Source organism: Perca fluviatilis, chromosome 24 (assembly GCF_010015445.1).
Source record: "Perca fluviatilis chromosome 24, GENO_Pfluv_1.0, whole genome shotgun sequence".
NCBI lineage: Eukaryota > Metazoa > Chordata > Actinopteri > Perciformes > Percidae > Perca > Perca fluviatilis.
In genome coordinates this window covers 3576792-3604536 of record NC_053135.1, presented here as the reverse complement: position 1 = coordinate 3604536, position 27745 = coordinate 3576792, and the positions used below count along the sequence as shown (strand labels likewise).

At 41.3% G+C, this 27745-nt stretch overlaps 2 protein-coding genes and 4 long non-coding RNA genes across 8 annotated transcripts; 2 read left to right on the top strand and 4 right to left on the bottom strand.

Moving 5' to 3' along the window:
* Nucleotides 1–9: 9 nt before the first annotated feature.
* On the bottom strand, nt 10–1640 carry n6amt1 (N-6 adenine-specific DNA methyltransferase 1). Its single transcript, XM_039793318.1, has 6 exons — nt 1263–1640; nt 1085–1171; nt 878–968; nt 700–783; nt 483–624; nt 10–390 (listed from the first exon to the last, which is right to left on the bottom strand). The coding sequence occupies exons 1-6, from the start codon at nt 1397–1399 to the stop codon at nt 284–286; spliced, it is 648 nt and encodes a 215-aa protein (XP_039649252.1). The 5' UTR covers nt 1400–1640; the 3' UTR covers nt 10–283.
* Nucleotides 1252–4600, top strand: LOC120554439. Of its 2 annotated transcripts, none has more exons than XR_005638448.1 (3): nt 1252–1377; nt 2542–2808; nt 4533–4600. It is a non-coding gene; the product is annotated as an uncharacterized LOC120554439 (long non-coding RNA). The 2 variants fall into 2 exon arrangements; XR_005638447.1 differs by having other exon boundaries at nt 1269–1384.
* On the top strand, nt 4595–5832 carry LOC120554440. Its single transcript, XR_005638449.1, has 2 exons — nt 4595–5147; nt 5254–5832. It is a non-coding gene; the product is annotated as an uncharacterized LOC120554440 (long non-coding RNA).
* A 3003-nt stretch (nt 5833–8835) lies between these two features.
* Nucleotides 8836–12184, bottom strand: LOC120554436. Of its 2 annotated transcripts, none has more exons than XR_005638444.1 (4): nt 11988–12184; nt 11729–11864; nt 9250–9912; nt 8836–9206 (listed from the first exon to the last, which is right to left on the bottom strand). It is a non-coding gene; the product is annotated as an uncharacterized LOC120554436 (long non-coding RNA). The 2 variants fall into 2 exon arrangements; XR_005638445.1 differs by having other exon boundaries at nt 9282–9912.
* Nucleotides 12185–13662: 1478 nt separating this feature from the next.
* On the bottom strand, nt 13663–16974 carry LOC120554435. Its single transcript, XR_005638443.1, has 3 exons — nt 16866–16974; nt 15877–15976; nt 13663–14750 (listed from the first exon to the last, which is right to left on the bottom strand). It is a non-coding gene; the product is annotated as an uncharacterized LOC120554435 (long non-coding RNA).
* A 6159-nt stretch (nt 16975–23133) lies between these two features.
* Nucleotides 23134–25791, bottom strand: LOC120554784 (plakophilin-4-like). Its single transcript, XM_039793810.1, has 3 exons — nt 25577–25791; nt 23939–24136; nt 23134–23242 (listed from the first exon to the last, which is right to left on the bottom strand). Exons 1-3 carry the CDS (start codon nt 25789–25791, stop codon nt 23134–23136), a joined length of 522 nt encoding a protein of 173 aa, XP_039649744.1.
* Nucleotides 25792–27745: the final 1954 nt, after the last annotated feature.

Below are 27745 nucleotides of genomic sequence, written 5' to 3'. Positions count from 1 at the left end.
AGAAACAAATGGTGTGGCATTTGTTTTATTTACTTACAATGTTATCAGTACATCAGAAGCACCTTGGTCATTTCACCAATTTCTTGCAAAGAAAAGTTTTTGTTCTGCAGAGCTTCATTTAGAAAGTTCTTCACACCAGTTCTGAGGATTCTTTTCCTCTGCAGTAAATTTGTCCTTGCAGACAACAGTGTCCAGTCAGTCGAAAATGATATCCTGAAAACATTTCTTCTCATCGGTTCCTGTAATCCTTTCAGCAGATTTCTAAGTGACCGTTCCATGTTTGTTAGCTTCTATGGAAGCGCAGGACGGACAGCCTCTCATTTCCAGCTCTGGTCGACAAGCATGACTCTCCCCTCAAGCCACATTTGTCCAGTAGACGGATAATCTCCTCTGGTGAGAAAAAGGAAAACATAGGCTACTATACTTGTTATCCACAATGTTTCCTGCACTGGAAATCATTTCCAAGGCATCAGTGAACTCACCTGGATCGTTCTCCGCTATAGTAATGAGGTAGAATAACCCTTTGCTGGAGAGCAACTGTGCTACCACAGGCAGAAACCTGTCGGTCACCTCTCGGCCTCGCTTCCCCCCGGCCCAGGCAGCCTCTATACCCGTGCTGCCCACCTGAAAGAAAAGCACACATTGATCACATGCTCCTCATCTCTGAACTGAAGAAGGTGCTGTACGGAGCCTCGCCACCTCTTCTGAAGGTGTGACCACGTAGGGAGGGTTGAAGAGAAGGACGTCCACTTTTCCACTTAAGCGGGGAAGGAGACACTCCGCCTGAAGAATAAAAAAGGAAAACAACGTATACAATTCACAACCTTTTATGCTCAAAGCATTTGAATACCTGAAATGTGAATGTAAAAAGTCTCACCAGTGACGTGTTGACGGGCTGCAGTGAAACATTGTTACAGGAAGCTGTCTTTGCTGTGCACTGTGCTGCTGCAGGATTCACATCGGTGCAGCTGAGAGACAAATGCAGCTTCTATTTAAAATGTGTTCCTCCCATGCATTTACAACAAGTAAGCCCATCTGTAGCCTATTGGCTGGGCATGAGAATTTACTTTTTTTTTACACTCACAGATATAGAGCTGAAGGTCCAATCACTGATGCTAGAAAAGCTGACACCACTCCCGAGCCGCTGCCAACCTCCAGACACACACACGGGCTACAAACAGCAGAGCACATTTAAACACCCAGAAGTGATGTTCAGGTGAACTAAAAGGAAACCTATGACGCTCATATCAGCTGTGCCTGACCTCATCAGCTGCAGCCTGTCTGCGTCTTTCTCCAGGGCGTCAACCAAGAGGAAAGAGTCCTCCGCCGGCTCGTAGACATCTCGGAAGTCTCCTCTTCCTGCGTGGGAGTAAACTGGTGTGGGGTAACTTGCAGACATGTTCTCTTCAATTACCAGACTCGCTATCCACCCGCACGTGCTCCTGGCTCACCCTTTGTTGTGATATGTTAAGTTCTGTGTTGTTTGTAACGTTAGAAAACGGTGTTGCTGTTTTTAACGTCGGCTTTACCGCAAGCGCCGCTAACACGCTGCATAAAAAGCTGTAAATGAAAAGCTATGTAGCTAGCCAGAATGTGTTAGCCACATAGCACTCACAGTCCACTTCCTTGTATACAACCTACGTCACGATGACGTACCTTCACCCCTTCATTTCTAGTTTTCTAGTCTTTAAATGAAGTCTCCTCAAACAAAACTAAATACTTTTATAAAGGCAGATTGTACAATTGATAGTTTGAATATACTATAATTTTAATTGAAGACCATTTATAATAATTTAATATATTTTTCATTTTTATTATTTAAAAATTATTTTCATATTTGTTAGTTTCATTTTAGATATTTTATTTTGACTACTCGGACACGGAGGGATTTTAATACTGTTCAACAAAATAAAACAAAACCACATCAGTTGCTGTTGAAAAAAAGATGGCTTAATTAATATGAGTGACACATATTTGGCTACATAGTGAAATAAAGACTAAACCCAGCGATGGTGGAAGTATTCAGATCTTTTACTTGAGCAAAACTATAATACCACACAGTAGAAATGCTCATTTACAAATAAAGGTCCTGCATTGGAAATGAACAGAAAAAAATTATTTTACATAATCAAAGTACATATACGTGCCACATTAATATACAACTGAAAACATCCAGAACTAGAACACCCAATTCTGTTGAGTTGAATTGAGTCCAATTGAGTTCCTGTACTAACACAAACACTTCTGAGCACAAACATCTTTATTTTCTACCTAGGAAATGGTTTTTGAAAATGATAAATAAACGGTGAGGTTTTTCTAAAGGGAACATTAGGAAACCTGAAAAACTCAAATTTGCTGTGCTTGTGCATTTGGGTATCTGGAGTGCCGACCCACACACAAACTGTAAAATAAGACAACCCATTCAGTTTTTACCTCATGTCTCTGTGCCTTTTATTCCTCCATAAGAAAAATGAATGGACACAAATTTATTGAGCCAGAATAATCCAATAAACTGTTGTTCTTCTCTTGTTTCTCCCCCAGGCAAGCACACAGTTTCCGGACCACAGCTGCGGAGTTTCTTCACTTCATCTACGTCTTCGTCAATAAAAAAAAAAGGGGGGCTGGGTGAGTCTTGGTTAGGATGCTTGTGGGAGTCCAGGCCAGGCCTCCCCTTTACATGGCTCCATCCTCCCCCTCCCCCTCCTCCTCCTCCTCCTCCTCCTCCTCAATGGATGCCATCTGGGAAGAAGAAGAGGATCCTTGTAGAGACCAGCTGAAGGAACATCTTCTCTGAGCTGAAGCTCTGAGGTAGGACATGCTTTCTCTCCGGATTAACAGCTGCTGGCTGTAATGTTGACGGATTGAGTTGATTTGAAAGGGTCAGGTCACACAGAGTCCAGAATCTCAACAACATTGTCCACAGTAAGGATTCTAATATATATATATATTAGAATTGGTTGAATTCCTGCTTGTGGTAGAGATATTTCCAGTGGCAGAACTGTTACCTTCTGTATGTTAGAGCCAGGCTGTGTTGGGTTGTTTCTGCTGAAGAAGTCTAATCAGTCTATGTAGTGATGGAGCAGAGTGTAAACTGCTGTCCTCCCTGTGTTCCATCTTCTAAAACCCGCTGGTCGGGTGGCTGCCTCGGTGTTGAGAAGGTTGGAGTTTGAAGCCCTCGGCAGGTCTGCTGGCTTTGGAAGGAGTAAACACACAAAGCAGTGTGTGAAATGTTTGAGAGAACGTGTGCTGAAGCTGAATGTTGTGTCAGCTCATGACACCGACGGCAGCGTTAGTTTGAGAGTTGTCGGTAAGCTGTCAGAGAGGCCGTGTGAGTGTGCTAGGCTTGGTGGTGTAGTGCTGTTGTTGGTTCTCATCGATCTCTGACAACGTTTAGCCGGCTCCATCTTCTCCACTCAGATGGGTTTAGAGTTTGACGTTTTGTAGACAAAACACCGAAAATAATGCAGCCGAGTGTGAAAGTAGATTTATGTTCTTTCTGGTACTTGTAACCCCAACCTTCATCGCTTAATATTGTTCTCCTCCGCCCTCAGCTTCACGCATCCCTGAACACACACGTTGCATTTTATTTGTGTAAGTTCCACAGAATGGTTAGTGAAGGTTGACAGATCTTTTAAACCCACACCACTTTGCTGGTTATTTGTCAGCCAACCACAAAACAGTTTGGAATTGACCGGTGCAGATGACATCATTTGTGTGGTTTGGTCATCAAAACATTAAATACTGGATCATTAAATCAAACGCACCCTTCCAAGCGCTGTGTGTGTTCAGTAAGTAAAGAAGAGCGGTCGCCCACCATTATTACGCCAGAGTTCCAGAAGTAGCGTAGCTTGTTGGACCTGCCGTCCGTGGTGTAGGAATAAACCGAAGATCAGGAAACATCACAACTTATTTATCAGTCATTTTATTTGGGAGATTTTTGCCATAAACGACCCACAGCACTGAATATCAGGCAGTCAGCTGTAGGAGAAGTAGACGTTAACCAGCAGCAACTAAACAGCTTTGGACAGGCGGTTCCTCCAGCATGGATTAAAAACCCACAGGTCAACCACTGACCCTGGAACGATTTAGAAGCAGTTGATAAGAAAACTACCTGTTGTTTATGTCAGCAGATGTCTTTTCTTGTTGGAAGTGTGACGGTGACGGGTTGTTGTATGTGGGTTTTGGCAGGCGGCTGCTGTTCCCACTTCCTGCGTACCGGGACTGAATCGTTTAGCGGTACGGGGTATCGGGGCCCTTTCCCCCCCGGTTGCAGCCCTAATATTAATATGTATCACAGCTTTCGTTTGTTCCGGTCTTTGTGTCAGCTGGATTGACCTTAGGGTGCAGCTCAGACACTAAATGATGTTAACAAGACAGGGCCCGTCCTCTGCTTGGGAGCTACAGTTCTCAGCACTAGTAGCTCTACCTTGTGTCTCGGTGTCTTTTATTCCTCCTTAAGGAAAAGAAATGGACCCAGATGTATTGAAGCAGAACAATCCAATAAACTCTTCTTTCTCTTGTTTTCTCCCCAGATGAGTGCAGAGTTTCCGGACCACAACGGAGAAGTTCCTTCACTCCATTCATGCCTTCTTCCGTACTCACTGTATACTCATAGTATTGTATGTCATGAAATAATTTAATAAAAAAGTAAGTAATAGTACGTATTATGTCAAAAAAAGCTCAGAAAAGTCATACATAATGTCAAAAAGTGTTATTACATAGTTATTACATTGTTATAACATGTATTAATGACAAAAATCTATCAAAAAGTGTTATTACATAGTTATTACATTGTTATAACATGTATTAATGACCAAAACATCTATCAAAAAGTGTTATTACACAGTTGTACACAGTACATGCCATAAAAGTGGGCGTAAATTATTTTTTCGTCCATGAAAAAAAAATTCAAAAAAAATTCTAATTTTTTTTTTCTTAAATGAGGATGTTCTCTTCCTTTGTCGGAGTTGTCCTATTCGGGTCTCTCCCTTGCTCTGAGGTGTCCTACTCTGGTCTCTCCCTTTATCTGATTTGTCCTACTCTGGTCTCTCCCTTTCTCTGAGGTGTTCTACTTTGGTCTCTCCCTTTGTCTGAGGTGTCCTACTCTTCTCTGAGTTGTCCTACTCTTGTCTCTTCCTTTGTCTGAGGTGTCCTACTCTTGTCTCTTCCTTTGTCTGAGGTGTCCTACTCTTGTCTCTCCCTTTGTCTGAGGTGTCCTACTCTTGTCTCTCCCTTGTCCTACTCTTGTCTGAGGTGTCCTACTCTTGTCTCTTCCTTTGTCTGAGGTGCCCTACTCTGGTCTCTCCCTTTCTCTGAGGTGTCCTACTCTGGTCTCTCCCTTTCTCTGAGGTGTCCTACTCTGGTTTCTCCCTTGCTCTGAGGTGTCCTACTCTGGTCTCTCCCTTTCTCTGAGTTTTCCTACTCTGGTTTCTGCCTGTCCTTGTGTTAATACTCTCCTACTCTCTTCTTGCCTGCACTTCCTTTCCTAGCCTCTCTTTCCTATCTGGGGGGCCTATCTAAGTGCACATACGCTGATACCGAGCTGGTCTTGAACCCGTCACTGGCGCCTTTAGTGGCGAGGACAAACCAACCGCGCCACCAACGCGCACGTACGCATGCAACTGTTCTCCGGGTGTATTTGTCTTTGTCATTCTGTGTGTAAAGCTCAAAATAAATTGACTGTTCTTGTGTTGGAACCCATAACCTTTGTGTCTCTTAACCAGCGTTCCATCACACTGAGCTATCAGATCTGATCACTAAGCTTATTGTTAGTTGTGTATTTGTCTTTGTCATTCTGGGTGTAAAGCGCAAAATAAATAGTTTATTCCTGTATTGGAACCCATAACCTTTGTGTTTTCCAACCAGCATCTTATCACACTGAGCTATCAGAACTGTCAACAAGTGGCATCTGTTTAGTTCTGTATTTCACTTCTTCATTTTGGGTGTTGGACCTTAAAATTGAGTTTGCCATAAAGGAGTTGAACCCACAACCTTCGGAACAAATCAAGTGGTTATTATCAAGCTAAGCTATCTATGATACTGGGAACTTTTGGGTTGGAGGTTGTATTTAACGTTCACATCACTGAGGCGAGAAATTAAAAAAATCTTCTGACTGAACTGGGATTCGATCCCTCAACCTCACAGTGGCAGATCACCAGCTTATCCTGGTGAGCTATTCCTCAGGCTGGAAATTTTTTTTCCGTTCTATTATTTGTTCTTCACACTACCGGGGACAATCCTTGGACATTTTGATCTGATCTGATGCTAGATCAGATCCACTAGACGTGTCCATGTCAAAGGACGTGCCTGGTGGCCTGCCTTATATTGCCTCTGATTACCTTGTCACGCAGTGGTTGTGAGGTCCTTTCTTACCAGCCAAACAAGGCCTTTTCACTGGTAAAAAAACTTTGCCTCCACAGGATGGTTTCTTCAATACTTTATTTCAAATCCCACTGGTCCCTTCTGCACAGCAATACAAAAAAACATGACTAAAAAAGACTAAAAAACACAACTCTCTTGCAACAGGTCACAGCCCCGACTTGTCTTTCTTGGTCCTCCTGTTTGTCTACCCACACACCTGTTTCCCGTCCACCTTTAACAACCACATCGTTAGATCCTGTGGCCAATCATGAGCTGTGGGGGGCAGTCACAGCTGCTCCCAGTCTAGGGTTAGATGCTAGATCAGATGCACTAGACGTGCCCATGTCAAAGGACGTGCCTGGTGGCCTGTCTTATATTGCCTCTGATTGGCTTGCCCTGTTATCCTTACCCTAAACCTCAGCACGTCAACACGTCTAGTGGATGTGATCTAGCATTTACCGGGAGGCATCAGCCTGTCTTGCTGAGCCACTTCTCTCTCTATAATGAACATTAAAAGGACCATGTAAGTGCCAATTCTGACCATGGGGTCAGAGCTTGGTAATAAGCAGCTGAATGCTGTGTGGGACAAAAGGACGTGTAGCTTCTTTTAGTCCCCCGGGGGCAATAAAGGTTCCATTCACTCATTAAGTCATTCATGTGCCCTCCCACTCCTGAAAGTTTTCATTATGAGAGACGTGCCTAACGACGGCAAAACTTCTAGTGGATGTGATCTAGCATTTACCGGAGGCATCAGATAATCCACTAGACGTTTGACGTCGTTAGGTTCGGGCATTGGGGGTAGATGCTAGATCAGATCCACTAGATGTGTCCATGTCAAAGGATGTGCCTGGTGGCCTGCCTTATATTGCCTCTGATTTGGCCCGAACCTAACGACGTCAACACGTCTAGTGGATGTGATCTGATGCCTCCCGGTAAATGCTAGATCACATCCACTAGAAGTTTTGCCGTCGTTAGGCACGTCTCTCATAATGAAAACTTTCAGGAGTGGGAGGGCACATGAATGACTTAATGAGTGAATGGAACCTTTATTGCCCCCGGGGGACTAAAAGAAGCTACACGTCCTTTTGTCCCACACAGCATTCAGCTGCTTATTACCAAGCTCTGACCCCATGGTCAGAATTGGCACTTACATGGTCCTTTTAATGTTCATTATAGAGAGAGAAGTGGCTCAGCAAGACAGGCTGATGCCTCCCGGTAAATGCTAGATCACATCCACTAGACGTGTTGACGTGCTGAGGTTTAGGGTAAGGATAACAGGGCAAGCCAATCAGAGGCAATATAAGACAGGCCACCAGGCACGTCCTTTGACATGGGCACGTCTAGTGCATCTGATCTAGCATCTAACCCTAGACTGGGAGCAGCTGTGACTGCCCCCCACAGCTCATGATTGGCCACAGGATCTAACGATGTGGTTGTTAAAGGTGGACGGGAAACAGGTGTGTGGGTAGACAAACAGGAGGACCAAGAAAGACAAGTCGGGGCTGTGACCTGTTCCAAGAGAGTTGTGTTTTTTAGTCTTTTTTAGTCATGTTTTTTTGTATTGCTGTGCAGAAGGGACCAGTGGGATTTGAAATAAAGTATTGAAGAAACCATCCTGTGGAGGCAAAGTTTTTTTACCAGTGAAAAGGCCTTGTTTGGCTGGTAAGAAAGGACCTCACAACCACTGCGTGACAAGGTAATCAGAGGCAATATAAGGCAGGCCACCAGGCACGTCCTTTGACATGGACACGCTAGTGGATCTGATCTAGCATCAGATCAGACGCCCCTTCTGTTTAAAGATGTCCAAGGATTGTCCCCGGTAGTGTGAAGAACAAATAACAGAACGGAAAAAAAATTTCCAGCCTGAGGAATAGCTCACCAGGATAAGGCGGTCTGACACGGTGAGGTTGAGGGATCGAATCCCAGTTCAGTCAGAAGATTTTTTTATTCTCACGCCTCTCAGTGATGTGAACGTTAAATACAACCTCCAACCCAAAAAGTTCCCAGTATCATAGATAGCTTAGCTTGATAATAACCACTTGATATGTTCGAAGGTTGTGGGTTCAACTCCTTTATGGCAAACTCAATTTTAAGGTCCAACACCCAAAATGAAGAATACACAAACTAAACACGATGCCACTTGTTGACAGTTCTAGATAGCTCAGTGTGATAAGATGCTGGTTGGAAAACACAAAGGTTATGGGTTCCAATACAGGAATTAACTATTTATTTTGGCGCTTTACACCCAGAATGACAAAGACAAATACACAACTAACCATAAGCTTAGTGATCAGATCTGATAGCTCAGTGTGATGGAACGCTGGTTAAGAGACACAAAGGTTATGGGTTCCAACACAAGAACAGTCAATTTATTTTGAGCTTTACACACAGCATGACAAAGACAAATACACCCGGAGAACAGTTGCATGTGTACGCGGCTGGTGGCGCTGGTTTGTCCTCGCCACTAAAGGCCAGTGACGGGTTCAAGACCAGCTCTGTATCAGCGTATGTGCACTTAGATAGGCCCCCCAGATAGGAAAGAGAGGCTAGGAAAGGAAGTGCAGGCAAGAAGAGAGTAGGAGAGTATTAACACAAGGACAGGCAGAGACCAGAGTAGGAAAACTCAGAGAAAGGGAGAGACCAGAGTAGGACACCTCAGAGCAAGGGAGAAACCAGAGTAGGACACCTCAGAGAAAGGGAGAGACCAGAGTAGGACACCTCAGAGAAAGGGAGAGACCAGAGTAGGACACCTCAGACAAAGGAAGAGACCAGAGTAGGACACCTCAGACAAAGGAAGAGACAAGAGTAGGACACCTCAGACAAAGGGAGAGACAAGAGTAGGACACCTCAGACAAAGGAAGAGACAAGGGAGAGACAAGAGTAGGACACCTCAGACAAAGGGAGAGACAAGAGTAGGACACCTCAGACAAAGGGAGAGACAAGAGTAGGACACCTCAGACAAAGGAAGAGACAAGAGTAGGACAACTCAGACAAAGGGAGAGACCAAAGTAGAACACCTCAGAGAAAGGGAGAGACCAGAGTAGGACAAATCAGAGAAAGGGAGAGACCAGAGTAGGACACCTCAGAGCAAGGGAGAGACCCGAATAGGACAACTCCGACAAAGGAAGAGAACATCCTCATTTAAGAAAAAAAAAAATTAGAATTTTTTTTGAATTTTTTTTTCATGGACGAAAAAATAATTTACGCCCACTTTTATGGCATGTACTGTGTACAACTGTGTAATAACACTTTTTGATAGATGTTTTGGTCATTAATACATGTTATAACAATGTAATAACTATGTAATAACACTTTTTGATAGATTTTTGTCATTAATACATGTTATAACAATGTAATAACTATGTAATAACACTTTTTGACATTATGTATGACTTTTCTGAGCTTTTTTTGACATTATACGTACTATTACTTACTTTACTTTAAATTATTTCATGACATACAATACTATGAGTATACAGTGAGTACGGAGAGAAGAAGGCATGAATGGAGTGAAGGAACTTCTCCGTTGTGGTCCGGAAACTCTGCACTCATCTGGGGAGAAAACAAGAGAAAGAAGAGTTTATTGGATTGTTCTGCTTCAATACATCTGGGTCCATTTCTTTTCCTTAAGGAGGAATAAAAGACACCGAGACACAAGGTAGAGCTACTAGTGCTGAGAACTGTAGCTCCCAAGCAGAGGACGGGCCCTGTCTTGTTAACATCATTTAGTGTCTGAGCTGCACCCTAAGGTCAATCCAGCTGACACAAAGACCGGAACAAACGAAAGCTGTGATACATATTAATATTAGGGCTGCAACCGGGGGGGAAAGGGCCCCGATACCCCGTACCGCTAAACGATTCAGTCCCGGTACGCAGGAAGTGGGAACAGCAGCCGCCTGCCAAAACCCACATACAACAACCCGTCACCGTCACACTTCCAACAAGAAAAGACATCTGCTGACATAAACAACAGGTAGTTTTCTTATCAACTGCTTCTAAATCGTTCCAGGGTCAGTGGTTGACCTGTGGGTTTTTAATCCATGCTGGAGGAACCGCCTGTCCAAAGCTGTTTAGTTGCTGCTGGTTAACGTCTACTTCTCCTACAGCTGACTGCCTGATATTCAGTGCTGTGGGTCGTTTATGGCAAAAATCTCCCAAATAAAATGACAGACTAAATAAGTTGTGATGTTTCCTGATCTTCGGTTTATTCCTACACCACGGACGGCAGGTCCAACAAGCTACGCTACTTCTGGAACTCTGGCGTAATAATGGTGGGCGACCGCTCTTCTTTACTTACTGAACACACACAGCGCTTGGAAGGGTGCGTTTGATTTAATGATCCAGTATTTAATGTTTTGATGACCAAACCACACAAATGATGTCATCTGCACCGGTCAATTCCAAACTGTTTTGTGGTTGGCTGACAAATAACCAGCAAAGTGGTGTGGGTTTAAAAGATCTGTCAACCTTCACTAACCATTCTGTGGAACTTACACAAAAAAAATGCAACGTGTGTGTTCAGGGATGCGTGAAGCTGAGGGCGGGAGGAGAACAATATTAAGCGATGAAGGTTGGGGTTACAAGTACCAGAAAGAACATAAATCTACTTTCACACTCGGCTGCATTATTTTCGGTGTTTTGTCTACAAAACGTCAAACTCTAAACCCATCTGAGTGGAGAAGATGGAGCCGGCTAAACGTTGTCAGAGATCGATGAGAACCAACAACAGCACTACACCACCAAGCCTAGCACACTCACACGGCCTCTCTGACAGCTTACCGACAACTCTCAAACTAACGCTGCCGTCGGTGTCATGAGCTGACACAACATTCAGCTTCAGCACACGTTCTCTCAAACATTTCACACACTGCTTTGTGTGTTTACTCCTTCCAAAGCCAGCAGACCTGCCGAGGGCTTCAAACTCCAACCTTCTCAACACCGAGGCAGCCACCCGACCAGCGGGTTTTAGAAGATGGAACACAGGGAGGACAGCAGTTTACACTCTGCTCCATCACTACATAGACTGATTAGACTTCTTCAGCAGAAACAACCCAACACAGCCTGGCTCTAACATACAGAAGGTAACAGTTCTGCACTGATATTTACCACCAATTAACCAAAAGCAAACACTTAACCACTGACCTAACAACACAAGCATGTGAGCCATCAGGTCTTTTCTCATTAACATTTAGTTTGAGGATATTTCCACAAACAGTGTCTCAGTTCCTCCAGGTATATATGTTAGAATCCTTACTGTGGACAATGTTGTTGAGATTCTGGACTCTGTGTGACCTGACCCTTTCAAATCAACTCAATCCGTCAACATTACAGCCAGCAGCTGTTAATCCGGAGAGAAAGCATGTCCTACCTCAGAGCTTCAGCTCAGAGAAGATGTTCCTTCAGCTGGTCTCTACAAGGCTCCTCTTCTTCTTCCCAGATGACATCCATTGAGGCTGCAGGTCTGCAGCTAGGAGACTAATAAAAGCACTGCAGCCGCCACACAGCTGACAGTCAAAGTCAAAAGCATACAAACAATAATCAACGGTTATGTAATGTATAGTTATATGTATAGTTCGCATTAGCACTGGAATGTGGAAATGTTCATGAATACAATGGCAAAGACCAACCTGCGGACTTCCAGCTCCCACGGACCATGTAAACACCAGTCCACCTGCAACCGTCTATTTGCAGAAACACAAACAAAACCGATACCAAACGCCATATTCCTTCTCACAGCGATGCCTACTTTTCTCCTAGCATCATTCCGGTGAATGTGACCGCGGGGTCGTTTGTTTATTCGCCCCCAAACAGCCAAAGTAGCAACGAGTACAGACGTTAGCATAAGCTAGCTGTAAGTTAGCAACGGGATGCAGGAACCGTGTGTGTGTTTGTGTATCCGGCTACGGCGAGTGGACAGTTCCGGATGATTATTGCCTAACCCGAAGGAAGGAGACTGCTGTGTGGGACTTCCCATAGACAGTATATAAGAAGGGACTTACCGTCCAGCCTCTGACTGACCTCAACATTTAGGACACACTCAAGGTCCCATCTCAAGCATCTGTTAATATCACTGATCAAAATCACAGGATGCTTTTAGTTGTCCTCTCAACCTGTACAAGTTAGGAGCACAAATACTTTTCAGGCTTGACCCACTACTCTATTACTCTATTTATGCATTTGTGCAGCTGCAGTTGGGAGTGATTATTTGCAGACTTATTTCTTTCTTGTCTATCATTATTACATTAGATTCTGCTGGTGGTCACCCGCTACAATCCTGGTACGTGGCTACAACTTGCTGGATGTGTATAAAAGAAGTTAAACAGTTCTTAAATATGGAAGACAAAAAATGACTTCATCAATACTGAAATGAATGCTGAAAACACATGAGTAACACATGGATTTGAAAATGAATACATGCATAAAAGTGTTAGTTATTCATTGGAAGATGAATGTATGAATGCTTTAAAAAATAAAATCTGAAACTCTAAAAATCAGCATTTGCATCAGCACATACACTTATGTCTATATAACATTTATTTTATTCTTTATTTGCATGTATCTAAATGCAAGACATGTATGTCCCGAATAATTACCAGAAGTTGTGTATTTTTTTGTATGTTTTCATTTATATATGCATTTGAATATTTCAGTATTTAATCAAGCCTTTTTCTTGGTGTATTATTTTATTTATCAATTAATAAATGCATTTTCTGTATGAATTCAATTCATGTGTTTTTTCAATTAAGGTTTGCTTTTATTTATTTGGTCATCTTCCAGCATGCATTTAAAAGTGTATTTATTGATTATAACGTAATTTGGTCCTCCATACAGGAATTCTTATTTATGCTAATTACATACAAGTGTGAGAGCTGGGTCTCAAAGAGTTACATGCACCGGCTGTTGTACAAGTTTTTTTCAAATAAATATTTAATATGTAAGTTCTTAGTATACATTTTATTTCAGGTTCAAACTGCTGAGATTTTTCATTACAAATCATAGGGTTCAAAGTGAACTTGTACCTTTTTGGGCTATGAGTCTAGAGTTCCCTAATTCTACCACTAGGCGGCAACATGTCTGTGCTACTATTACCACCATAGACTGTTAATATTAATTATTATGAATTATTATCATAGCTCGTTGCATACTGATTGGAGCATGCTAACTCCAGTGTGTGGTTGTATTCAAAGAAAAGGGTTATATTGCATTTTAAAGCAAAGGCAGTGTATATTTAAACTGGTTTACTATTTAGTTAAAAGTTGCAGGTTTAAATTCAACATAAAGTACTGAGGAAAAAAAGTCATATTTGATTCAGTGGGTTTTATTAAAATGTTTCACTCATTCAGCTCATCACAGGAACAAAAGGCTCAGGATTTAGTGAAATGTGCCATAGTGACGGCCATTTAAAAACACAAGCCAAATATTACAAAGAAACAGTGCTACATTATGCCGTGTAGAACTGAAATCTTCCCACAAATAAAAGGAAGTGCAAACATTAGTAAACAGAAGATGAGAACATCAGTAAGTTCAGAGATTTATACAAAGTGCAACAAGAACAGATCCCTTATAGGGCCTTAAACTATTTCAAAGTGTTAATATGCACAGTTTAGTGACACCATGGTGAGACTAGTTTGTAAACACATTCACACTTTTTCCTTTTGCTCACATTTCAAATTCAATAATATTGCATCAATATATATTTATATAAATAGCCATTTAATAGTAAGCTTTGCACACACATACATACAGTCGACCTTGTAAAAATGAGACCAAATGTGCCCAAACCAACAGGGACGGATTCATTTTAGCAGCATCTTTGGCGCTTGTTGCCAGAGGGAAAACACCTGATTAGTTAAAAAAAATGTAATTTAAAATTAATATATAAATACATACAGTATTGTGAGGCTCTTTATTTATATAAAAAGTGGCAGGCCTCTTTAGCAGGTTAGTACTACTGGTACCCTACAGCCAGTGGTTTATTGCACAAGAGCAACAGGGAACAACTCCCCCCTTGGCACGGACCAAACTCAGGAGCATCAAGCTGTCGGTAAAATTAGACCTGATCTGCATCCACTCAAATCCAGAAAAAAAAAGAAAAGACATCCCGCCTTCCCCGAAAAAAATTCTGCATAGAATTCAATGGATGACATGAGAGGTCAGTTCACTTGTGGCCCTTTTGGAGAACTCTTGTATGCAGGACTGAAGCAGATTTAAGGTTACAGTTACTTTTTGGTCAAACCCATTCAAAACGTCCCCAAGGAAAAGCTTTATGTTGAGGTGTGGCGAGTTACCCGAGCCAGCGGGGTGTCCACCAGTCCATCCATCCATCAGTAGCAGCCGTCCCTCCAGCTGCTGTCCCGAAGGACACTGAGGGTGGACAGGCTCTTTGGAAACTGCAGAAAATAATAAAGGAATGGTCAATTAGGCATATCTGACAACCTTTATAAGAGAGCACAAACACGTTCTACTACTGCACAGTACTTCACATGGTTTCATTTATTTATGACATTAGGCCTTTTTAGGGAAGTGCAACATACTCCTTTTTTACTGTCTTCTATTATTGATGTGTGTAGGTTATGTATTAGATAAACAGTGCTGGAGATGTCTGGTTCAATGTTTGTGTTGTGGATTATGTCATATATGCCTGTACTGGACAACAAATGGCCTCTCGGGGACATTAAAGTTTTCTAAGTCTTTTCTAATCTAGCAATTAGGGCTGAAACTAATGATTATTATTTTCCATTAATCTGTCGATTATTTTCTCGATTAGTTGTTTGGTCTATAAAATGTCAGAAAATAGTGAAAAATGACGTCCTCAAATGTCTTGTCATGTCTTGGGTCATCCACTTTTGAGCCTAATTGAAATTTTTGGAATATCAAAAACTTCATACCCTGGATTGTGGTAAAAATGTGTGCCTTTTCTGCCTCAATATATGGTGCAAATGTCTTTAATTATGTAAAGGAAAATATTATTAGATATTTAAGCCTATGCTTAAACCGATAAAAAAATAATAAGATAGTTGACAACTAATCGATTGATCACTGCAGCTCTAATAAAATAAAGGCTTTACCTCCGCGCTGGTTGGCCCTTGCTGTTGGGGAGCTTGGGGTGCCAACAAAGGAGGCGGAGCGGGGCAGGCCGCTGCGTGGCGTGTTTGGGGTGGAAGTCGGCGCCCCTGCCCCTGTTTTGTGTAGCTGTAAGTAACAACAGTTTTAATGTATGACCGATTTTCTTGTACTTGTTCCATGTGCTCTTTGTCAAGGAGATGTGCTAGTGTTGCGTCAGTTCTAACAGCTCTTTGATCATCCCTCCATGCTATCATTGCACACTTGTGTCGTTCAGACTTTGCGTGCACTGAAAGCCCCGCATCTCTCATAGTTGCCTTTTTTCAGTTTCTAAAACCAGGTGTTGAAACAAAAACAGTGTCTGGGGCATTTGGTGTGCTAAAATGTCTACATGCACAGCAATATGTAGAGTCCATCATGACAGAATACTCAAGCCATGGATGAAGATATTACCAGTTTGGCCTGAAGCTCCGTCTTCTGCCCCCCATCAAAATGGTTGGGAATATATTCAAGTTGGGCTGTACTGGTACATCATTCTTGGACTTGCTGATATCTGTAGAAAGATATACAGTAAACATAGGGCACAACTACAACATGTATTTACTTATGCATGTACTGTATATCTGCATGCATTTCAAAATGTAGGGCAAGCATGTACTTAAAAAAAATAAGAAACAAAGCCATATTCATACAAAGAAGAAGTTACAGCAGAAGGCCCCATTTTAAGGACACACAGTAGGCCTACCATTACATTGTAATTGCACTGCTTTGCAAATAGTAAGAACCTTCTCCATCCCAAACCTGATGGGGCAGTACTTGATCCACATGGATCCACTTGCTGTCCCCTCTCTCTGTCCCTGTAGGTTTCTTCCTCCTGTCCTCACCCTCCTCTTTCTTCCTCCTCACCCTCTGGAATTTCCCTCTCTGTGTCAGAGCCCCCACTTTCATCACATGCTCTCTCACCAACCTCCCCAGACTCCTCCAGCTCTTCCTCTTCCTGCTCCTCAACTCTCTCAACACCTTCATTTGTTTCTCTCACTGCTGTTCTCTCACTTTTTTGTTTCCTGGGGCCAAAAAAAAACAAAAAAAAAAACGTAGGGGCGTTCATTATATTTGGTAGCCTAACCATCCCTCCCTACTTAACACGGGCAGATAGCCTGTTGATTACGTGACTCAAATGGATTTGTTATCGCAATGCAACAGCCGAGACGGATGAAGTTCCGTGGTTAACATCACAGCATTGTGTAGACCTAGCAAGGAGACTGACATTTTGGATATTCGCTTCTTCTGCTTCGATGAGTTAGCTTAGATATGATGACGTTTCTAAAGCCATCGAGACCAGACATTTCCAAACTTGACTTCATTATCAGTGTGAGGAACAAAAGGAACACAGTTATGAGCAGCAGCAACAAGTCCCTTACGAGATGATACGTTCTGCTTACCTTGGACTCTTGCAAGAGGAGAAATCGCAGCTCCTCTCTCCAAGAAGAGCTGGTTGCTGAGCGCTCATTGAAGAGTGAGGTTCCCGTCACGTGGGCACCGTGGTGCAACCAGTTGCAACGATACCCGCACTTCCGGTTGGTTCGGTTCTTCTTCTTCTTCTTCTTCTTCTTCAGTTGCTTGTTTAACGGCGGATGCGGACTAACTTAGCGCACTACCGCCACCCTCCAGATAAATTGTGCATGATCATCACTATGGCACATCCTTGAGAATACTGTAGCCTGCAAGCTACAAAAAATAAATAAAAAATATAAAATAAAATAAAAAATAAAAATGTATAGAAATAACCCTATATTCTGTCAATGAGTCCAGTGTTCTTTAAAAATGCAAGCATATACTTTATTACTCTATGATCGGAGCCCTTAGACAAAAAGATCTCTAAGAATAAAACTTTCCCCACTGCCCTCTATTTTCCTTTTCATAAAAACCCTTTCTCTATTAAATTTCCTACACATCATAAAGACGTGTTCCACTGTCTCTGGCACATTACAAATCTCGCAATTTCCTGTATTATGTTTTCCTATTAACTGTAATGTTTTGTTTAGTTTGGTATGCCCTAGTCTCATTCTTGTAGAAATTCCCTCTTCTTTTCGACACCTTAATACTAAACGACCCTGACCAACCTCAGGATTTACAATGTAAAAATCCCTCCCTTTATCTTCCCTGTCCCATTTATCTTGCCACAACTTTTTAACATGTTTTTTAATCATTGACTTAGCCTCTGATTTTGATATTTTACACTGAATAGATATATTTGTCGCTTTCAAAGCCTGTTTAGCAAACTTGTCTGCCAACTCATTACCAACCATACCTACATGAGCCGGAACCCAAACAAACTTTACATGCGTCCCCCCATTTTGAATACTATACAGCAACATCAATATCTCACACACAATATCAGACCTTTCACATGAGTTACCTGATTTAAAATTTTCTAAGGCTGACAACGAGTCTGAGCATATAGCTACTCTTATCGGTTTACTTTGCTCTACCCACTGCAATGCCATCACAATGGCTATCAACTCCGCTGAAAACACTGATAAATGATCCGAAAGTTTCGGATCATTTATCAGTGTTTTCAGCGGATAGATCTGATGGACCAAATTAAGAAATGTTCTACAGCCGCTTGCTTTACCTTTTCATGTATACTTGCACTAAACGTCTCTCTCTTTACTTTTGCCTGCTCCCATGTTGAAATGAGGACACTTTTAGTTGGATGGTCTTCCATATGTCCTTTTAGATGAACAAAATATGACAGTGACATTTGCAGTCGTCTCAACTCAAATGGCATTTCCCCTACTTCAACCTGAAGCTGATATAGGGGGTTCTCATGGCTCCTGAACATATCCGGAGGGCTGAACCCTGAATAACATCAAGCTTTTTAATTCAGACTTTGCAGCAGACCCATAAACCACACCCGAAATCAACATCTAATTAATCCCACATATAATCTTTTCATTGAAGTCATATCTGCTCCCCCACTCCTTATTGCACAAGCACCTAATTATATTAATGATTTTTTTACACTTGTTAACTACCTTTTCAATATGATTATGCCAGGTAAGCTTAGAATCAAAAAGCATACCTAAAAATCTCACACATTTTACTCTTTCTAAATCTCTACCATACAATTGCAACGTAAACCTTTCTTCAATTTTTTTAAACGAGAAAAACACTACCTTGGTTTTCTCAACAGAGAACCTGAATCCCCATTTCCCAGCCCATTCTTCTACACAGTTGATAGCTTTTTGCAAATTTTTAACAATGAATTGAAAATCATTACCCCTTTTCCAGAGAGCGCCGTCATCTGCAAACAATGATTTGCCTATACCATAATCAAGTGTATCATATATATCATTTATCATAATAGAGAACAAAATTGGTGAGATAACACTTCCTTGGGGTACACCATTTTCCACAAAAACACAATCAGAGAAGCTACTATTTATCCTCACCTGAATTTGCCTATTGCTTAAAAAATCCTTAATCCAGCAATACATTTTCCCGTCTATTCCAAGCCTTCAAATTTTAATTAACACACCATCCTTCCAAAGCATATCATACGCTTTTTCCATATCAAAAAAATAGCAGCTACTACTTCTTTACACACTTGGGCCTTTCTTATATCACTCTCCAATTTAATAACTGGATCCATAATTGACCTTCCTTTCCTGAAGCCGCTTTGGAACGACGTTATCAGATTTCGAGACTCAACAGAAAAAGTCAGTCTCTCCACAATCATTCTCTCCATTATCTAACCTAGGTGGGATGACAAAGCAATTGGTCTATAGCTAGAAGCCACAGTAGGATCTTTCCCTGGCTTTCTAATTGGAATAATAACAGCCATCTTCCAGCTCTTTGGAATTTTCCCTTGTTCCCATACCTTATTGAATAACTCCAATACAGTATGAAGAGCTTCGTTACCGAGATGCTTCAACATTGCATAACTTATTCGATCTTTTCCCGTAGTTGTTACCTTACCGCCTTCTCGCCTTCTTTAGTTCACCTAGTAAAAAACTTGCATTCAAGCTATCATCTCGATCCTCTACATTTTCTAAAAGATATTGGTACTGTCTTTTTGTTGCCTCTCTTTTATGTCTTTCATCTTCAGTTAAGTTAAAACTACTATGAACATTAGCTATATCTTTGACCATTAATGCTGCTTTATCTCCATCCTTCACTGCCATAGTCTCACCATTCTTAAGGACTGGATAACTCCAAGAATGCCGCGCCCACTCATTTTTATAACAACCTACCACAATCATTTACGGAGGTTTGTCTTCCTATAGTGTTACAATACTTTATCCAGTAATTCTTTTTTACTTTCCTAATTACTTTCCTCACCTTAGCCTGCTCTCTTTTATATTGCATATACTTTTGAAAGCTTAAACTATTTTTAAACTCTTTAAATACTTTATTTCTAGTGTTTATTGCGCGTGGCGAGTCACTTGTCCACCATGGTACCAATTTCCGCCTCGTACTTCCCGGCCTCGACTTCGGCAATAGAAGCTCTTGCAGCTTCCACCATAGCCACACTAATATTTTTTTTCTGCAAATTCATCCACATCATCTATCACCTCAACCTGACCCATATTCCTATCACTTAAAACTGTAAACATTATCCAATCAGCTTTATTAAAATTCCATCTTTCAGAGAAACTCTGGTTCACATTGCAAAGAAATACATTTTTTTTTTCCTTTTTCCTTTTCTTTTCTTTTCCCTCCTTCCCTTCCTTTTCTTCCTTTTAAGTCTTAGCTTGTAAAATCAAGCGTGAGGCAACTGTGAGACAGACTGTGATAAGGATGTTGGTTTCTCCCCGCGCCGGTTCCGCCAAAGAATTTCTAATATAGGAAGAAGTTCCACTCCCTCGTTACTTCCGGCTTCTGAACTGGTTGCAGTTCCACCAGAGTTCCATATAGGGGGCGCTCACAGGCCAGTGCAGAATGAATGGGGCTCTATGGAGATATACCCCTCAAAACCCACTTTTCTCAGGATATAATTTTTTGTCTAGTAATTTGAATGTTGCATTCGAAAGGTGAGGCTAATAAAATACACACTGCTGTGTGATAGATTTTTATAAAGACGCTTTTATGTTCTAAAAAGCCTTTTAAAATGTCAATGTCGTCATCGACAACACAGCTGACAGGTTAGGCTCTCCCTGTTAATACATGTGCTAGAAAGAGGTTTGCTAATTTTTTAAAGACCACACCGAAATATTCACTCTGATATTCAGGCTCTGTTTCGGATGCCGTCAAGCGGGATCTCCGATCGTAATCACTCCTTCACTGACCAATCAGCATTCATTAGCAGAATGCTAGTGTGTTATACAACGACTCACCCTGTAAGAAATCAAAAGGACATAAGTACTCGTTCATTCAACTTTCGACCTATAACCCATGTTGAACTTGCAAAAACTACAATCAAATCTGAGGTTTCTCAACGGCAATCTGGCGAAAGAGACACATTTAGCCGTCTAGCTCCATAGAGTCCCATTCATTTTGCACTGGACGGATCACCCCAGTGGAACTCTGGTGGAACTGCAACCAAAATCCGGTACAATGGGGCTGAATAGGGGTGGAACGGCTTTCCGTGAGACCGCTTTGGTTCCGCTTTCTTTCTTCTTCTTCTTTGGAATTTTACGGCAGCCGACATCCAGTAAGTTGCATTGCTGCCATAGGAACTAGCACCTTACTGCACTATATCCGGTTATATAGCCCAGTGTCTATTAAAAATTTGAAAAAACAACGTGTTCCCCTCCCGCTTGATCCTACTTCTAAAATATTTTTCAGAGACACTTCTTCCAAGCCAATTTCTTGCAATTCTCTGAGTAGATCTTTGGCGGTCATAATTTCTACAAGAAATCAAAACATGTTGCACTGTCTCCGGTTCCTGACATGACCACAAACCACTCTGGTGCTTTCCTAAAATAAATAAAGTGCTGTTCAGAAACGTGTGACCAATCCTCATTCTAAAAATAATAACCTCTTCCCTACGTCTACCCTCCCTTCTTTTACAAACATTAACTGAGTCAGTGACCTTACTAATTGAGAATAAGTGCCTCCCTTTGTGTTCTTGCTCCCAGAGCTGTTGTCATTTTAAAATTGTTCCCTGCCACACAATACTTTTACCCTCCGCCTTGGATAGATTAAAGGTCCCATGACATGGTGCTCTTTGGATGCTTTTATATAGACCTTAGTGGTCCCCTAATGCTGTATCTGAAGTCTCTTTCCCGAAATTCAGCTTTGGTGCAGAACTACAGCCACTAGAGCCAGTCCTACAATGAGCTTTCCTTAGGATGTGCCATTTCTGTGTCTGAAGCTATTGAGGAGGAGAGTGGGAGTGGCAAGGTGGAGGGTGGGGGTGTGGCCTTGACCAACTGCCACTTTGCTTGTTTGAAAGCCATGATGTCTCCCTCTCATGGGTTGGCCAAATTCTCTGGGCGGACAAAGCAGAGAAAGGGGAGGTAACCTTGCTTGTTATGACCTCATAACAAGCAGATTCCAAAACGGCTCATCTGAGCTTTCATTTTCTCAAAGGCAGAGCAGGATACCCAGGGCTCGGTTTACACCTATCACCATTTCTAGCCACTGGGGGACCATAGGCAGGAAGGGGGGAACTCATATTAATGTTAAAAAACCTCATAAAGTGAAATTTTCATGCCATGGGACATTTAATGGTGACATCTTCTGCTTTCTTTGCTTCCCCCTACGTAATATTGTTAAACAATAGAAGTTGAAATTCTCCTGAACGCTGCGCTGGTTATTGTGTTATCACATAAGGGTGTATCACACATGCATTTTAGTGCAGGGACTCAAAAACTACCAACTACTATGGTTGTTTTTAAAGGGTAACTTCGTTTTTTAGTTCAACCTGGACCCTATATTTTCCTGTTTTTGTGTCTGATGGGAACAACAACCTTTGACATTGGTCCAGTATTAAGAGAGATCGCTGCAGTCGGCAGTCAGAGAAACAAGCTACAATGTAAGTTAATAGGACGATTTCTTCTCACTTTCTATATACGTCCATAGGCTCAGATTAATATTCTAAGTGTCTGACAACATTATGGAAAGGATTTCTAAGGACGTTGACCTTTCTGTTAAAGAGTAAGATCCTTTTTTTAAACATAAAAAACATCCGCCAAATTGCGTTCACTAAACTACCAGACTCCATGTAAATGAACAGTAATTTTAGCATCGTAAAATACACTGTCGACAGAAAAAATAAAACTACGAAAAGGCGTTATTTTGGGTCGTCTTTCCACTTTTCCAACCATCACAAATCTAGTTTTGGTTGAAATAAACACATAGTTTACCGATTTACATGTGGAAATATGTTGGCTCTATACATGCTAAAAGTAGGCCTACTGATTAGCCTATTTACATGGTGGGTTTAGTGCTAGCGACCTCAGAGCTGTTTCTGGTTAAACAGAAAGGTCTTAAAGAGGTTTTAAAGGTCTATCTCTGTAGGTATATTTTTCATAATGTTGTCACACACTTAGAATAATCATCTGAGCCTGTCAGCAAGAAAACAAGCACTTTTAGCGGACCAAATTGACGATGCACATTTGCCCCAGGTCTGTAGAGTTACATTGCAGTCCGGTCTGTGGCTGCCGACTGCAGCGATCTCTCTCTCTCTTAATACTGGACCAATGTCAAAGATTGTTGTTCCCATCAGTCACTTATAACAAAAAAGAGGGTTTATCTTGCTTTCTAGACGTTCCTGCTGGTACCGACCTGTTTGTAGAAGTTCCTCAGCTCTCTGTACTGCCACAGCGTGTTCAACACCTGCGCTGCCGCCTTCACAACCTTCATCGAGTACCTGCCGAATCAAGACGCACGGCATGTTAACACATGAAGTCGTTTCACACATCACAAAACTGTAATGCCAGTAAGATACCACTAAAGTACCTTTTGTTCTGAGAAAATGACTCAAAAGTCATTGGAAATCCTTTTCTACTTGTTTTTTGAAGTTTTTTTTAAATATCGCAATATCAACTTGTGCAATAAACACATCGCGCAAGAAACTCAGAGATTTTCTGTGTTAGTTGAGAGAAAATAGCAGAAAAATACACTTTAAAATGTAATGTCATTGTTTTTTTAGTGCTGCCTTTTATATTCAATAAAATGTTCAATTTGTTCAGTAAAATAAAGTTGGAAATGATTTCCTTTCATTTGCTTTAAACTCAACAAGCAGTTTGTTGTATTTTAGCAGAATACTGAAAGCAGCAGAACTGAATACGCTTTAATATCTGGTTATTTATCGCAAGTAATCGTTATCAAGATATTCAACATTTTGCATATTTCCCTCATATCGTGCAGCAAAATTTAAAAAAATGAAATGGAATTAAAGTTAAAGGTTCGCAGTGCTGTGGAGGAAGGTCTGGCTAGTTGACACAGCAATGCCAGACTAGGCTACTAAAAAAGTAAAAGCTGACGTGTTTTGCAGAGACTTGATGAACGACTTGATGAACCCTGCGAACAGATTTCCCCGTGACGTTCCTTTGCCGTTTCGTACCTTTTCCCCCGTCCTTTACTGATGTCCACCAGCTTCTCGATGCCTCCGCTGTCGGCCAGAGCTTTGGCGTTCGCCATGTTACGGCTGGTGACCTCGTGCAGCGTGCAGCAGACCGACACCACCGTCTCGTCCGACAGCGACGTCGGACTGCCGCCGGGCAGCCGGTTCACCAGATCCCGCATGGCGTAGCCTACTTTCCTGCAGGAGGAGACACAGAACATGGACTTCATTTAGACATTGTCGTAAAACTTGTGAAGTTTTGCAGACACGGTCAAAAGATGATGGCTGTGTACTTATGTACTTAGTAAAGTATGCAAAATATCCTCCCATTGTAGAAAGAGTAAAGGATCCAACCAGCTGTGTGTTTAATGGTCTAATCATCTCAGCTGGACTTGTAGCCGTTATATTGTTGGCTAGTTTATCAGATTTTATAAACTACATGTGTTTTTGTGCAGAAACCTTAATGTGTAAAGTAACTAGTAACTAAAGCTGTAACAGATGAATGTAGTGGAGTAACTAAAGTAACTAGTAACTAAAGCTGTAACAGATGAATATAGTGGAGTAAAAAGTACAATATTTCTCTCTCAAATGTAACGGAGTAGAAGTAGAAAGTGTCTTAAAGTGCTCATATAATGCTTTTTGGCTTTTTTCCTTTCCTTTATTGTGTTTTATATATATATATATATATATATCTTTTGTTGTGCACATTATAGGTTTAGAGTTTCAGGAATCTGAAGGAAAAAAAATAGAGAAGAGTGTGGATTATATGCATATAATGTTGAAAAAAAGTCATGGTATCGTATGTCAGAAAAGGGACCTATATTATGTCGGAAAAAGTGAAACAAGTCATAGTATAGCATGTTGAAAAAAAGTCATATTATTAAAAGAGCATTATTACTTATATATTTAAGTAATACTTTTTGTGTGTTGAAAAAAGTGAAGTCATAGTATAGTATGTCGAAAAAAGTGATTAAAAAGTTGTGGTATAGTATGTCCTAAAAAGTCATAGTATAGGATGTCGAAAAAAAAAAGTGAAAAAAGTCATAGTATAGTATGTCAGAAAAAGGAATGTTGAATAAAAAGTCATGGTATAGTATGTCAAAAAAAGGTCATGGTATAGTATGTCAGAAAAGTGACCTATATTATGTCGGAAAAAGTGAAAAAAGTCATAATATAGTAGGCGTATGTCAAAAAAAGTGATTAAAAAGTCATAGTATAGCATGTTGAAAAAAGTCATAGTATAAAAAGGGCATTATTACTTATATATTTAAGTAATCATTTTACATTTATTATTATTATTATTATTATTATTATTATTATTATTATTATTGTTATTATTACTGAAACAGAGGGGGCCTGTCCATGATGCTGAAACAGAGCATTATTACTAAAACAGAAGGGGGCTGTCCGTTCTATGGTGTTTTAAGCCCCCAACGTCTCCTTCCAGGCATCGCTGTGACCGTTGACAAAAAGAGCTGTCCATGGTGCTGAAACGGATTATTGTTACTAGAGAGGGATGCTGTCCATGGTGGTGAAATAACTGTCCATGGTGCTGAAACGGATTATTGTTAGTAAAATAGAGGGGTGCTGTCCATGGTTCTGAAAGAGCTGTCCATGGTACTGAAACGGATTATTGACACTAAAACAGAGGGGTGCTGTCTGGTTCTGAAAGAGCTGTCCATGGTGCTGGAATGGAGGGTACTGTCCATGGTGCTGAAATAGCTGCCCATGGTGCTAGAATGGAGGGTGCTGTCCATGGTGCTATAAGAGCTGTCCATGGTGCTGGAATGGAGGGTGATGTTTGTTGTGCTGAAAGAGCTGTGCATGGTACCGAAATGGAGCGGGCTGTCCATGGTGCTGAAAATGAGCTGTCCTATATCATCTACCTCTATCTATCCTACTTTATCTAACCTGGTATTGAACCCTGCACCTGCAGCTTTGCCCTTACGTGCCCTAACGACCCTCTATCCCAACTCTGCTACGGTTAGGGCAGTTCTCCTGGGGCCTCATGTATAAACGTTGCGTACGCACGAAAAGCTTGCGTACACTGGTTTAAAAAACAATTGCTGACATTAGGAGAAACTCATAAGAGGTAAAAACAGGAGGGTATACATCAAAAGGTCAACACATTCCAGTTGGTGCAAACCATACACGCATCTTACCGGGACATGCAGGACGTGAACCCGAGTCTCCTGGGTGAAAAGCTGATGCCTATTCAACTCTGCCACCACCTCTGACTCCACCTCCAGCGGTTACAGTGCGCAGTTAAGACGAACTGTTGAGTTTAGCAAAGAAAGACATTTTCTGTTAAATGCAGGATATAAACTCTGGTCCATTAAGGTGATTGAACCCAAGACCCTTGTGTCCTCTAAGCAGCATTCTATCACACTGAACTATCTGATCTGATACTGTACACTGGTTAGACGTTGTATTTATTGTTCAATTTCAGAGGAGAGAAGTTGAAAAACTGTCAAGACAAATGTGGGATTTGATCCTTCAACCTCAGATGGCTGAGTCAGTGAGCACAAACATATTTGTTTTCTACCTAGGAAATTGTTTTTGAAAATGATAAATAAACAGTGAGGTTTTTCTAAAGGGAACATTAGGAATCCTGAAAAACTCAAATTTGCTGTGCTTGTGCTCTTGGGTATATGGGGTGCCGACCCAAACACTGTCGTTCTTCTCTTGTTTCTCCCCAGGCGAGTGCACAGTTTCCGGACCACAACTGAAGAGTTTCTTCACTTCATCTACGTCTTCGTCAATAAAACAAAAGGGGGGCTGGATGAGTCTTGGTTAGGATGCCGGGCCTTGTGGGAGCCCGGACCAGGCCTCCCCTTTACATGGCTCCATCCTCCTCCTCCTCCTCCTGCTGCATCTTTCCTCTTGCTGACCTGTGTGTCTTCTAACTAGCGTTCTATTAAACTGAGGGGAGTATTAGACTTGACTGATATTGTACATTCCAGTATTGTTTAGCCAGACAGGGGAGCCTAAGCAGGCCTAACCTGGCTCTCCTATCTAATTGAATGATAAATACAACCTCCAACCCAAACATGTCCATCTTCACAGATAGCTCAGCATGATAAATACCAACACAACTGTAGCTGCAGATATGGATAAATAGAGTAATAGAGTAGTGGGTCAAGCCGGAAATGTATTTGTGCTCATAACTTCTACAGGTTGAGAGGACAACTAAAAACATCCTGTGCTTTTGCTCAGTGAGATAACAGTAACTTGAGGTGGGACCTTGAGTGGTTGAGTGATTCCTCATGAATATTCTTCTGTCAAATCTTCAATAAATTCTGACTGTCAAAGTACATAAAGTTTCCATCATTCAGACACTTGTTTTATACAAAAATAGTTCTATTTGAAGAAAAGTTGACATTTAGGTTTTTCATTGACATCAAGAGAAATGTAGAAAATCTTCCAAGTTCATTTAGAATGCAGCTGATTGCAGGACTCAAAAGACCAACAGAAAATGGAGGGAATCAAAATGATGTCCCACAGATAAGGTAAATAATTGCACAACCTATAACTTTCACTATCATGTTGAAAGAGGGTGCATAAACTCACACTGTTACCATCAGATTAGTGATTCAGTTGTTGCATTAAGTACAATGAATAATGTTTCTAGCTCACATTAGATGTCTTCCAGGGTAGTAATTGACAATTTAAGGTTTTAATGCTGGTGAGTTAGCCCATCACTCGTGTATAAATCTCAAACCGATGCAGCATTACTCCTGGTTACATTCATCAGGGAAAGTCTTTGCACCACATGTGGCTGTTTATCACATTGAATAAGTACTGCTA

Excerpts from the sequence above, each read along its gene's own strand:
- n6amt1 (XM_039793318.1), bottom strand. The coding sequence starts at position 1,399 with ATGTCTGCAAGTTACCCCACACCAGTTTACTCCCACGCAGGAAGAGGA. Across the intron at positions 969-1,084 it reads GGACCTTCAGCTCTATATCT|CTGCACCGATGTGAATCCTG; the intron begins GTGAGTGTAAAA and ends TTTGTCTCTCAG. Across the intron at positions 625-699 it reads TGGTCACACCTTCAGAAGAG|GTGGGCAGCACGGGTATAGA; the intron begins GTGGCGAGGCTC and ends CTTTTCTTTCAG.
- LOC120554784 (XM_039793810.1), bottom strand. The coding sequence starts at position 25,791 with ATGGACAGCCCGCTCCATTTCGGTACCATGCACAGCTCTTTCAGCACA. Across the intron at positions 24,137-25,576 it reads CAGCACCCCTCTGTTTTAGT|GAAAGTAGGCTACGCCATGC; the intron begins GTCAATAATCCG and ends CTCCTCCTGCAG. Across the intron at positions 23,243-23,938 it reads AGTAAAGGACGGGGGAAAAG|GTACTCGATGAAGGTTGTGA; the intron begins GTACGAAACGGC and ends TTGATTCGGCAG.